The sequence below is a fragment of the Macrotis lagotis genome, chromosome 8 (assembly GCF_037893015.1).
Source record: "Macrotis lagotis isolate mMagLag1 chromosome 8, bilby.v1.9.chrom.fasta, whole genome shotgun sequence".
Lineage (NCBI taxonomy): Eukaryota > Metazoa > Chordata > Mammalia > Peramelemorphia > Peramelidae > Macrotis > Macrotis lagotis.
Window position 1 is genome coordinate 28,127,390 of NC_133665.1, and position 12,954 is coordinate 28,140,343.

A 12,954-nucleotide genomic window follows, 5' to 3' on the forward strand; every position below is an offset into this window, starting at 1 on the left:
TCTAATTCTTTCCTGTAGAGGTTATCTTTTGACTATTGACTGTCACTCAGATTCCATATCCACTCACTTGTGAAGTCTTTTTTTTTAGTACTTGTGAAGTCTTACAGAACATTCATTCCCTTCTTTTTATTTAAATCATGAGCATCCTAATTCAAGCCTTCATTAATTTTCACCTGGACTATTAAATCAAATACCAACCAAATTAATCTATATTTATTCTCACCCCTTTTTTAATCTAGCCTCCACAGCTTCCAAAAGGACATTTCTTAAGCACACATCTGGCCATGTCACTCCCAGGCTCAAGAAGATTTAGTGACTCCCACTGCCTTTAGTATAAATTTGAAATCTATTTGACTTTTAAGTTATTCACTGTCTTGTTCCAGCTTCTTTTTCTAGACTGATTAAATATTATTTTCTGTCAAGAACGGTATTTCAACCAAACTGGGGTGTTTATTGCTCCCTGGACATAACATTCCACAACCTTAAGCACAGGCTGCCCAACATGCCTTCAGTGCTTTCTGTCTGCTTGCCTCTCCTTACAAAGCACTTTTTTTTTTATATTTAAGTTCTGACATTTTATTTAAAAAAAAAAACACTGCTGAAATGAACACCTGAATTCACCCATCCATTTTTTAGAAAAATTTTATTTGAGTTTTACAATTTTCCTCCCATTCTTGCTTCCTTCCCCCACCCCCCCACAAAAGGTATTCTGTTAGTCTTTACCTTGTTTCCATGGTATACATTGATCTCAGTTGAATGTGATGAGAGAGAAAAATTATACCCTTAAGGAAGAAAAGTGAAGTATAATAGATAGCAAAATTACATAATAAGATAATGGTAAGGTTAAGTCTTAAGGTAATAGTCTTTGGTCTTTGTTCAAACTCCACAATTCTTTCTCTGGATACAGATGGTATTCTCCATTGCAGATAGCCCCAAATTTTCCCTGATTGTTGCACTGATGGAATAAGCAAGTCCATCATGGTTGATCATCACCACCATGTTGCTCTTACAAAGCACTTTTGTATATATCTTGTGTTTTCCATATCTGTATATATATTGTGTCTCATGAAAATAACGTAAGCTCCTCAAGATCAGGAAATATCTTACTTTCATAAACCCCAGGACTTGGTACATAGTAGTTGTTTTGATCTAGGGTGGACCACAACAACTTTTGTGATTCACTGTTGTTCTTGTTAGATCAAAAGAATTCAGAGAGTATCTGAATCACCGAGTGGTCCTAAATGTGATGAATTTTCTATGAGGACTTGGATCAAGTATTGCACAGAATGGATAGGTAAAGATGAGTTTCAATCTGTGTTGTGAAGTTTTATTCAAATTGCTGAGATCACAGATTTGTACTCAATAAATAATATGTTTAATGAAGGTGATAGAGGACCTAGAAGTGACCTGATCCTACTATAAACTTCTGGGTAGTGGGACTTTTTTCCTCCCATTTTTTTTGTCTTTGTGGTCCATGTAGTGCTTGTGTATAGTGGGTGCTTAGATAATGCTTGTAGACTTAAGTTGTCTTGGTGTAATATGTATCCATTCATTGCATGAGAAGTCCTTTTCATTGCTTTTCATTTCTGACTTCCCTTTATTTGCCTCACTGTCTTTGACTTGAAATTCCTTATGTTTTTATGGGAATGCAGGGAGTTTGAAGGGCAGCCTCACTTGTTCTCTGAAAACCAACTTTGTCATTCTTTTGGGTTCTTTTGAAACCAACCCACTTCTGTTCTCCCACCTCCTACTCACCTATTTAAAAACAAAATTAAAAATATGTCTAAAAGTACTTCATGATTTGCAATGCATTTTAAATACATTATCTCAATTGATTTTTGCAGTACCCCTGTGAGAGTAAGTAGTACTTTCATTATTATAGTCATTTTCCAGAAAAGGGAACTGAGAATAAGAGGGTTTTAAGTAAATAGATAGTTGGCCTGAGTCCTCTTTCCAGTACACCAGTCAGCTGTGAAGCAATGGAGAGTACCCGGTTCAGTGGATGGAGTTCACTGAATTTGTGGTCAGAGAACCTGGGTTTGAATTCATTCTGCAAGTGAAGCAACAAAGTTTTTAGGTATCCTCCCAATATTACATGGAGGTAGAAAATCCATCTATCAACAAAGTTTTATTAAGGCCACGTATGGTACCAGGCATGATTCTAAGTGTTAAGGATGCAAAGAAAATAGGAGAAGTTCTTGTTCAAGATGCTTACACCATTAGTAGTGAGATAGTGGCTAGAGTGCTGGATATGGAGGCAAGAAGACTGAAGGTCAAATCTGGCCTCAAACACACTAATTGTGTGACATTTGGCAAGTCATTTCACTTCTGACCTCAGTATGCTTATATGTATAATGGGATAGCTGGACTAGGTGACCTCCAAGATCACATTTAGACAGGGGTGTGATGATAAGTAACAAACTTTCAGATGGGGGTGGTAGAGATGGTGAAGGGTAACAAGTGTAGGGGGTGGGTACCCTGGACATACTTTTTTTTAGGTTTTTGCAAGGCAATGGGGTTAAGTGGCTTACCCCAAGGCCACACAACTAGGTAATTATTAAGTGTCTGAGATCAGATTTGAACCCAGGTACTCCTGACTCCAAGGCCGGTGCTCTATCCACTGTGCCACCTAGCCGCCCATGCTTTCAAATTTAATTTGCATTAATAAATATTTTTCTATCACCTTCTTGAGTCTCAACCAGCAAACAAAAATAAACGACAATGGAAAGACAATTAGAGTCAAGAGAAACAATAAATTTAGTCCTGATTTGTAGCATTTGCTAATTTAAATATTTTGCTGTAATTTAAACAATTAACTTGTTGGAGCTGGCTCCAGCACAAAGTGCTTAGGCATTCTGCTAGGTGTCAAGGATACAAAGACATAAATTCCTGCCCTCTGGAAGTTTACATTTTATGGAGGGAAAGCATAGACAAAAGATGGAGAGTTGAAAAACTGTCCTTGGAAGGGAAAGGAATATGCAGTAAACTGATCCCCAAAATAATGTTGCTGTTTAGTCATTTAGTCTTGTCCAACTCTTTATGATCCCATGGCCCAGAGCAGGACAGGTTCTAACTTGCTCCATTGTCTATCAAAGTCCATCCAAATTCATATTCACTGTTTGCATATATCTATCCATCACATCCTCTACCATCTCCTTTTTTTCCTTTTACCTTTAATCTTCTCCAGCATCAGATTCTTTCCATCTAAGTCCTGTGTTTTCATTCTGTGACCCAAAGCATTTAAGCTCCTGCTTCAGTATTTGACCTTTCAGTGATTAATTAATTTCTGTAAGTATTAGCTGTTTTGACCTCCTTGCTCTCTGAGGCACTGAAATTTTCTACAACACCACAATTTGAAAACATTAGTTTTGCAGTGCTCAGCTTTTTTTTTAAGGTCAAACTCTCATAGCCATACATTATTCCTAGAAAAACCATTAGCTTTGACTATATGAACCTTTGTCAGCAAGGTGATGATGTCACCCAATTTATTAAATCATCCTTATGGCATGGAGAAATCACCTAATGCTGATAAACTCACAATTTCTTAGAATATTGAAGTTAGAAGTATTGGAATTTTCTTCTTTGTGGTATATATATTGAGTAATCCTGGCTAGTCTGTATACCAGCTGCCAAGGTTATAAGATCATAGTGAATGAATGTAACTTCTGCTTTTATTATGAGAGTGTGTGTGTGTGTGTGTGTGTGTGTGTGTGTGTGTGTGCTCGCACGCATGCATTTACATGTGGGTGCTTTGAGATTGAATGATATAGAAGAAGCTCTATTTTCTCAGGTTACAAGAATGACAGGTGGAAAGTAGTTTCTGAAATGCCTTTTTCTCCCCCCCCCCCTCCTTTTTTGCAGATACTGCATTCATTTTAATTAAGTCCCTACTTGAATGTGAGCCTAGTATTGGTGACAGCTGCCTTGTGTATGATTTTGGAATTACTGGTCGAAATGAATGTCTTCTTTTTCCTTCAATGTGTTATTTTCCTTACAGCTGCTCTGGGAGAGAATTTTCATGCTGGTTTTATCTTCTTTTTCAGGCACTTTTATTAAATAACATCACTGAAAGTGAGAAACTCATCAGAAACCTGAAAGGTATTTATTTCTTCTACTGCTGTCTAGTGCCAGAATCAAGGCCTTTTTCAATAAAGACTAGACTTTCCTCTTGTGATTTTTTGGAATACTAGTACTTGCCACAATGCTTGGTATTTTTTTGGGGGGGGGCAATATTTATTTAAATATTGTCTCAGGTGAACCTGATATATACTTAAAAGAAAAAGCAAACCTGTCCATTAAAGAGATACGTAGTATCACATATCCTTTTTTCTGTTCTATTATGTTATGTGGAAATGCCCATTGTATTTGATATATAAGTTCATAATTAAAAATTTTAAAAGTAGTTCCATTTCTTTGTTTCTAGAAATCATTTGGATGCATTAGCAGTCCTAGTATTTTAGCTATTAGAAACTTAGATAATTCCAGTCAGCATTGCAATGAAAATGTAAGATAAAAGTTTATTGGTTGAGTAACTTGATTTTAGATTTGGAAAATGTGGTCACTGAATGAGTTATTTATTTTTATGAATTATTGATAGAAAATAACATGCTTTTCCTTTCAGTCACTAACTGTATTCTTCATTAGACCTTAGAAATGGAGAGCTTGGAAGGGACCTTCAAGATTTGGGGAACATGATTCTGGAACTAAAAGGGGCCCAATAGGCCATCTAGTTTTAAGTCTCACATTTTATAGATGAAAAAACTGAGACAAGAGACTTGTCCAAGGTCATGGAGGTAGAAAGCATCAAAGATAGGATAGGACCCTTGGTTCTTTCCTTCTAGATTAAGTAATCTAAAGTCTCCATTTTGTAAAAGAAAAAACTGAGAGATCAGAGTTGCAGAGATCTGCTTAGGGCACACTTCAAAGAAGTCTAAAAACTTATAGTGGAAAAGTCAGGGGGAAATTGCAAGATTGGGTAGTTAAGTAGTATGGTGGAAAGCACATTGTAGGGAATTTTTGTCAGCCTTGGGACATGTCACTTCATCACTCTAGGTTTAGTTCCCTCATCTATAAATTAAGGACCAGTTGATGTCAAGAGTCTCCTCTAGCTATAACAGTATTTTTCAGTGTACCAGCTCTTTAGTTTGGAGTGCAGGAATCTACAATATCATAGCATTCTTTAATTTCCCTTTGTAGTCCCTAAGACCATCAGAGTACAGGAAGCATTTAAAAGGTAGATAGGATCATAAATCTAGAGCTGAAAAGGAGTCATAATGCTCCTTCTTTATGAATGAAGAAATTGAGGCTAGAAGAATCAGATGACTTGGCACAATTCAGATCTTCCTGACTCCAAGTCCAGTCTCTAACCACCCCACTGCCTCTCCTATGGTTCTCCTTATGCTGGTATATTGCCCCTCCTATTTTTTCCCATAGAGCAGAGCTGTCGTTCCAAGCAAAGCCTCCAGACAGAATGGATGAAATGATCAACTTCTTTAAACTTCTAGTTAAGATTGTTGGGTGAATGATTGTCAACTCAGGACCAGAGAAAAGCTTGGATTAAATAAATTGGTTGGTTGTTAATCTTTCATTCTCTAAGAGGACCAAAAGTGACATCACTATGTTATTTAAACATAAATTTCTAAACATAATAAAGAAATATGTACATATTTAAGTAAATAACATTTAAATATATAAATTTGAATAGTTTAATTAAGAATATTTAAATGTTTAAATAAGCAGAAGGAGAATAACTAATGGAGTATAGGCCAATAACTGATGGTTATGATCTCTGTGGAGATTATTTAGTACAACAATAATAAGATGAGAGCAAAAATAATTGCTGTCATTCCTATAAATTTTGAAGGTTTGCAAAGATTTTCTTATATTATCTTTATGTTGACATCCCCATTGTGTAGATTTAGAAATAGACAAAGAAGTTTAGTGACTTGTGGTTCTTCCTAATTCTAGGTCCAGTGTTTTACCTTACCTAGCCTAGTTGCCCCAAATACATTTAAAGAATACATAGAGAAGTTCAGCCTGGGATGAGGAAGGAATGTAGGATCCAGATTCTTAGGTACAATCTCATTTTCTCCATCCTATGTAGCTGCTTTACTTATGAAGTTTTCTCATGTGCTTTAGATTTGGCAGGAAAAGAAGGGGGTAGGCAAAGGTATTCAGAGAGAAACTTGAATCTTTTTGAAAGATGGCCTAAATAAAAAGTAAGTGCCAGATTTCATCCTCCAAAAGCAACTTAGGAATTCAGTGATTAAGTGGGACAACTAGAGATGGCTGAAGTGAACAGGAAGTGTAGCCATCATCTGCCTTGACTTCTTTTGTTTGTTATCTTTATTACTCTATTTTTCCCTCCTCTTCATCTCCCACACTTGTACCTTTCTGTTGGAATATTGCTGTTTTTCCTTCCCTTGTGCCTTTGTGTGTTTTTGTCTGGGACCCTTGATCTTTTCTATTCATCACTGTTCTCAATTTTTGATCCAGAACATTTGAACGACTTGCAGAAGAACTATGGCAAGCTCCAGCAGGACATACTTCAGTTTCAGAAGAACCAGACCAACCTGGAGAGGAAATTCTCCTACGATCTGTAAGCGTGTTTATCACACTGTTGCAAGCACAGTTGTTGGAACTTCAAAAGCATTTATTGAAAAGTTACAGGACAGAGGGAGAAACAGCCAGCATAGTCTTATCAACCTGTTTGATTATAACATAACTAGACTACAGGCAGATAATGTATTTTTTGTTTTGGCAGAGGGGAAGGATAAGGATACGTCTCAGGACATATTTATATTAAAAAGTTTCTTTACTGTTCAGGTCACTTGCCCTCCTTGAGCAAGGCATTTAATTTTTTTTTTCTTAGTATCACTACTGTCTAGCACAGGCCTTTGTAAAAGTTTACTAAATTGGTTTAAAAGGACAGGAATAGTATTGATTTTGGAGGTGCTAGGAAAACTCTTGTCCAGGGGAGTCTTAACCTGAGGTTCATGAACTTGTTTTAAAAATATTTCTCTAACTGTTGTTCAGTCATTTCAGTTGTATCTGACCCTTTGTGACCCAATTTTTTAGAGTTTTCTTGGCAGAGCTACTACTAAAGTAGTTTGCAGCTCCAGCTCATTTTCGCATATGGAGGAAACTGAGGACCAGGGTCAAGTTACTTGCCCAGGGTCACAGAGCTAGTAAAGTGTTTGAGGTCAGATCTTCCTGATTCTGAGCCCAGAAATCTATCCACTGTGCCACCTAGTTGCCCCTCTTAGTAACTGTATTTTGGCTTAGCTTTTTTTTAAAATTTTTTCAGTGAACAAAAATTCACTCCCCCCCCACTTCCTTTTACCCAAACTGAAAAAGAAAGCAAAACAAAACCTATGTGCATAATCAATTCATATATTGACCATGTCCAGCAGAGTATGTCTCATTTTGTACCTTGAGTCTCTTACCTCTATTAGGAGGTCACAGCGGATTTCACCATGAGTTTCCTAAAGTTTCAGCTGATCATTGTGTTGATCAGAGTTCTTACATCTTTCAGACTTGTTTATCTTTATAATGTTGTTGTGTTTAAATATTCTCCTAGTTTTATTCACCTTCCTTTGCATTAGTTCATACAAATTTTGCCAGAAAACATCTTCATTTCTTAGAATGCAATTTATTAATCCATTACATTCATTAACCATTATTTGTTTAGCCATTCCTCAATCGATGGACACTGATTTCTAATTCTCTGCCACCACAAAAGGTCCTTTGCCTCTTTTTTTGTTCTCTTAGGTGAAATTTAGATAGAAGCAGTTTTTCTGGGTCAAAGGGTTTGCATAGTTTTATGACCCTCTGGGCGTAGTTCCAAATGGCTTTTTAAAAAAAAATGTTTTTTTTAGGTTTTTGCAAGGCAAATGGGGTTAAGAGGCTTGCCCAAGGTCACACAGCTAGGTAATTATTAAGTGTCTGAAGTGAGATTTGAACTCAGGTAGTCCTAACTCCAGGGCCTGTGCTCTATCCACTGCGCCACCTAGCCACCCTATCTACTGTGCCACCCAGTCGCCCCTCAAATTGCTTTTTTTTTTTTTAGGTTTTTGCAAGGCAAATGGGGTTCAGCGGCTTGCCCAAGGCTACATACACAGCTAGGTAATTATTAAGTGTCTGAAACCGGATTTGAACCCAGGTACTCCTGACTCCAAGGCCGGTGCTTTATCCCTCAAATTGCTTTTTAAAATGACTGGAAGGGGGTAGTCAGGTGGTGCAGTGGATAGAGCACTGGCCTTGGATCAATCCAGCCTCAGATTCTTAATAATTGCTTAGCTATATGACCTTGGGCAAGTCACTTAACCCCATTGCCTTAAATAAATAAATAAAAATTTTAAAAAATACAGTGACTGGAAATCAGTGTCTTTTACTTTATTTTGTGTTTTTAAAAACATTCTGAGAATGTTTTTATTTTGAGAATAGGCTTCATTAGAGTTATATAAGAGTCTGACACAGAAAAGCTTAAGAACCCTTATTGTAGGCACTGTAGGATACACAATTGATCTTCTTATTCAGTACTTACAGGGTCCATTATTGTCATGGTATTGGTGAATAACTTAACCTTTCTCAGCCCCATTTTCTCACCTGTAAAATGGAGATAATAGTACTTACATCCTAGGTTGTTGTGAGAATCAAATAAGTTAAAATAAGTGCTTTTGCTACTAAGACACACTGTCTTTCAGTGCTTGAAGCTACAACTCTTAATTACAAAAATACATCCCAACCATTTTGAGGACAGCAGAACTTAATCCATCAATGGATTGGTGAAAACTTACTGAGCAGCAGACAAGTAATGTAGTTGCTCTCTTCATATTGATAAAGGTAACTCTTTTTTCCAGTGAACTCTTCAGTTTGAATTTAATCAATGAGGCACCTACATTTTTCCTGAGTAATCATATTTAGCTCAAGGAGTCGTATACAGTGGTCTTTGATTTTGCAGATTCTCTCTCTGCTTCCTTCTCTTTTTAACCCCCCCCCTTCATTCTTTGGATTTATACTGTTTCAAAACACAGGCACAAATAACTTTATAGTTATGAATCAATGATCAAAAAATGTGCTTGTTGTATATAAACACTAAGAAGCTTCATGTTTAAAAAAGGATGGATTTTTATAGTTGGAGCTAGTGGCACTATTGAAAATGCTACATTATTTTCCAAATGATCTCTTACTTTTCCTTCCATCATACCTACTTGTGTTCTTTTAGGAACTTATGTACCTAATGGACTTCCCATCTAGTTAACTGCTGACTTTAATAGGTTCTACTCCTAGGACTCTAGCCAAAATGATATTGAACTTAGTCCCAAAACCTAATCTGTTTAGTGCTCAGAATTCAGAATTCCTGAGCTCAAGGTCCACCACCCTTAGATTCCTCAGTAGCTGGGACTTCGACTATCAGCAGAGTGATGTTACTGGTATGTTTATTCTGTGATGTGTTGCTAAATAGTGGTAAATATTCTTGACTAAGAATTGATTTTTTTTTTTATATTTTCTACTGATCATTTATTATACTTTTTCAGAGTATATACTGATCATGGAATAGAATAGTCCCAGTAGCTAATGATTTTAGAGGTAGATAGCTGGCCCAATGAATAAGTGCTGGGCTTGGATTCAAGTGCTGGGCTTGGATTCAAGAAGACCCAAATGACTTGACTGAAACTGGTTATGTGGGCTGCTAATTTTCTGTACTCTAAATGGAAATTGATGAGGAATCTTGAAAAGTTCCTAAATGGAGCTCTGAAAATAGCCTCACTGTTATTTAGAGGGTAGGTTTCCTTTGTTGGGGCCTGCTTTTTTTTTTTTAAAGGAAGTAATGTGACAAATTCTGTAGAAACACTGCAGACCAATTAATAATAGCTAGTACTTTTAAAATACTTTAAAGTTTATAAAGGGTTTTATAAATATGTGTTCACTACATGCTCACAACAACCCTGGAAGGTTTGATCGGTAGGAAATATAAAAAAATCAATCCCAAGAAAACTGTAAATGGGGTCACTAAGAGTTCGATATAATGAACAATATCTGAGGGAGGTATTTAGGAATTTCTAAAGTTCTTAAAGCAATTCCATGTATATTGAAGTAGCTTAGAAAATGTTTCAGTTAAATGATTGATTATAAGACTGAGAAGTTGAGAGAAGCCAGATGACCTGAATTGTCTGTGATTTGGTAAATGAAGGTATTTAAATTAATACAATATAGCAAACAGACACAGACAAATGATTTCCCAAGTTCATATCAATGACTAATCAATTACTCTGACAGAACCAATTCTCTGTTCTAAAAACTTGAATTTCTAGGTAATTAGACTTGACTTATTTTAGAAGACAATTAAAAAGTTACACATGTAATAATATCATTTAATAGTTTCAAACACATTTACTGACTCTTCTTATGTGTTATCTTCATATAAAGGTGCCGACAGGCAAGAGAAAAAAGCAACTTGTTTCAAAGAAAATTTATTATAAATGAACAAAGACAAATAATTTTGTAAACATACAATATAAAAAAAATAAAAAACCAAGTGTATTAACAAAAAAAACCCCTTTTTTTGCCCTGAACCTCTTCAGATATAGCCAAAATTTTAAACTTTTGTTTTCTATTCTGTTTCTTTCCCTTCCCCCCTTTCTCAGTTCTCAATTCTTCTGCCTTCATTACAACATACTGATTTTTTTTTTTGTGGACAGTGTGGTTAAGTGATTAGCCCAGGAACATATTAGATAATTATTAAGTGTCTGAGGCCAGATTTGAACTTAGGTACTCCTGACTCCAGGATCGGTGCTCTATCCACTGTATCACCTAGCTGCCCCATACTAAATTTTAATAGCTAGATAACTCTGGGTTCAAGACTTATGCTTATTAGTTTTGGAACCTTTATTGCAATTTTTGAGATTATCTTGTCTTGAGTAATTTACTGTGATTTTTATTTTTCTTAGTAAGTGAATTTATATACTTATTCTTGAAGCTTGCATTTTTTTTACCTTCTTACTGTTATATAATTCTAAACTCACAGAAGTTACAACTAGGTTCTACGTAGCTTCAGCTTCCATCCTGTGTATTTTCTCATATACTAAATAAGATTTGGCATGTAAAATCAGTAAAAGATTTTTAGTAAGACAGAATACTAAGATAAATGACAAGGAAAAATTCCTTCATTCACATAAGGACACATTCTACCCATAGATTCCCATGCTGCTAATAGAAGAGATAATACCCATAGTCTTGAATGACTTGTGTTCCATGGGTTGTTTTTTTGACATATTGCCTTGATTTCAAAACGACCGCTTAATACTTCCCTACAAAGGAAGCTGGGCTGCTTTCTCTCCTATTCCTACCGTTTGTTGGTAATAATTATTTCTCTGCTCAATTGCTATTGGTATTTGCTGCTTCTTCTCAGAACTATATAAGGTAGCTTCTTCCCTTCAAGGAGTCTTTTATAGCTCTTTTATTACCTAGCGTTAGGTTAAGCCAGTCTTAGAGCTACTTCAACTTTTTTATGAATCAATCTTAGCTGCTTCTAGCAAGAGTCTCTCCAGTTAAATCAGCTTTCTCTTTCTTCCTTCATTTTTCTTTCCTTCCTTCTTTTTCTACCTATCTGGAACTCTTCCAGGCTTACCAGATATTTAAATTTGGATGAGTCCTTTCCACTTTCATCATGTTCTTAGCAGCTAGTGCAAGGGCTGAGCAGATTATTTTACTACTTTACTTAACAATATTGAATTAGTGAAGTGGAGCTGAAGATCTTTGTTCTCATGCTCCTATAGCATCATTCAAATTGCTCTATCTTTCTGCAGTTATGCTGCTATTAAGTATCTAGATAATAAATCTTGAATTCTTCATTTTCTGGATCCTGTTATTTTTAGTTATACTAAACTAGGTGGTTGTTTAGCTACTTTTGTGACATTTTATTTGTTCCTATAATAGAATGCGCAGGATCTTATTATGTTTTTCTAAAATTTCTGAAATGAGAGTAATTCTGAAATTACTGCATTGCGATCCAGTTTTGTGACTTGGGTCCACATGTTTTCCAAAGATTTGGGTAATTCAGTGGTAATTTGAGGCCTTCCCTATATCTACCTGTTTTGTATTATATGAAATTCTATATAGTAATTTTTTTCATTGTCCTCCCTTGCCCCTCACTCTCTATTTTTTGGCATTATTTAATTCTAACTAGATTTCTTCCTGTGATTTTTATTGGCCTTACCATTTATCTCTTACTGGACTAAGAATTTTCTTGTGCCAGATATTACTCAGCTTCTTTGAGTATATTGCCTATCCATTTGAGGACATATCTTAGCATATCTTACATGGTACCTTTTTCTATCTTTGTTGCTTTTAGTGCTTTAGTTTAATTAGTTGTTCTGTAGCATTTTAAATTGTTTTGGTGAACCTTTTTTTGTGTTTTTTTTCTTGTGTGTGTGATGTGTGGTTTGTGTGTGTGTGTGTGTATGTGTTCCAAAAACCTCTCCCAGCTTGCCAACATGCTATCTTGTATCACTGGTATGCTTTTGAGGTGTATTTCATAATTATAATAGTGCATAATAATAAAAAATAATAATAGTAGTACCTAAGCTCATCTAATATTATCATAAAGTTTTTTTGTTTATTTTTTATACTTTTCTTTTATTCTGTTTCCCTCTAAAGGAGCCAATGCATCAACCAGATGAAAGAGTTGAAGGAACAGTGTGAAGAGAGGATAGAAGAAGTCACTAAGAAAGGAAATGAAGCTATAGCATCCAGAAACCTCAGTGAAAAAAATGATCTGAACAATCAGGTGAATCAGGACTTCATCTCCCATGATTTTGATCAATATTTCCTCTTGGTATTTTCTTCCTTTTTTCTTTCAGTTCTCTGCTTCCCTGTCCCTCCCTTTCCTGAATTATTAGCAGATCTCAAACTAGGTCCATCCTGGTTCTGGTTAACTAGCTTGCTATCTCT

General features: G+C 35.7%; 1 protein-coding gene across 1 annotated transcript in view; it reads left to right on the forward strand.

Moving 5' to 3' along the window:
• The window catches only part of GOLM1 (golgi membrane protein 1), a 124,173-nt gene that overhangs the window by 93,070 nt on the left and 18,149 nt on the right, over positions 1 to 12,954 (forward strand). Inside the window, exons 4-6 of the mRNA XM_074196610.1 lie at positions 4,044 to 4,098; positions 6,496 to 6,598; positions 12,661 to 12,790. Coding sequence (XP_074052711.1) covers positions 4,044 to 4,098; positions 6,496 to 6,598; positions 12,661 to 12,790 — 288 coding nt within the window. The remainder of the gene's footprint in view (positions 1 to 4,043; positions 4,099 to 6,495; positions 6,599 to 12,660; positions 12,791 to 12,954) is intronic.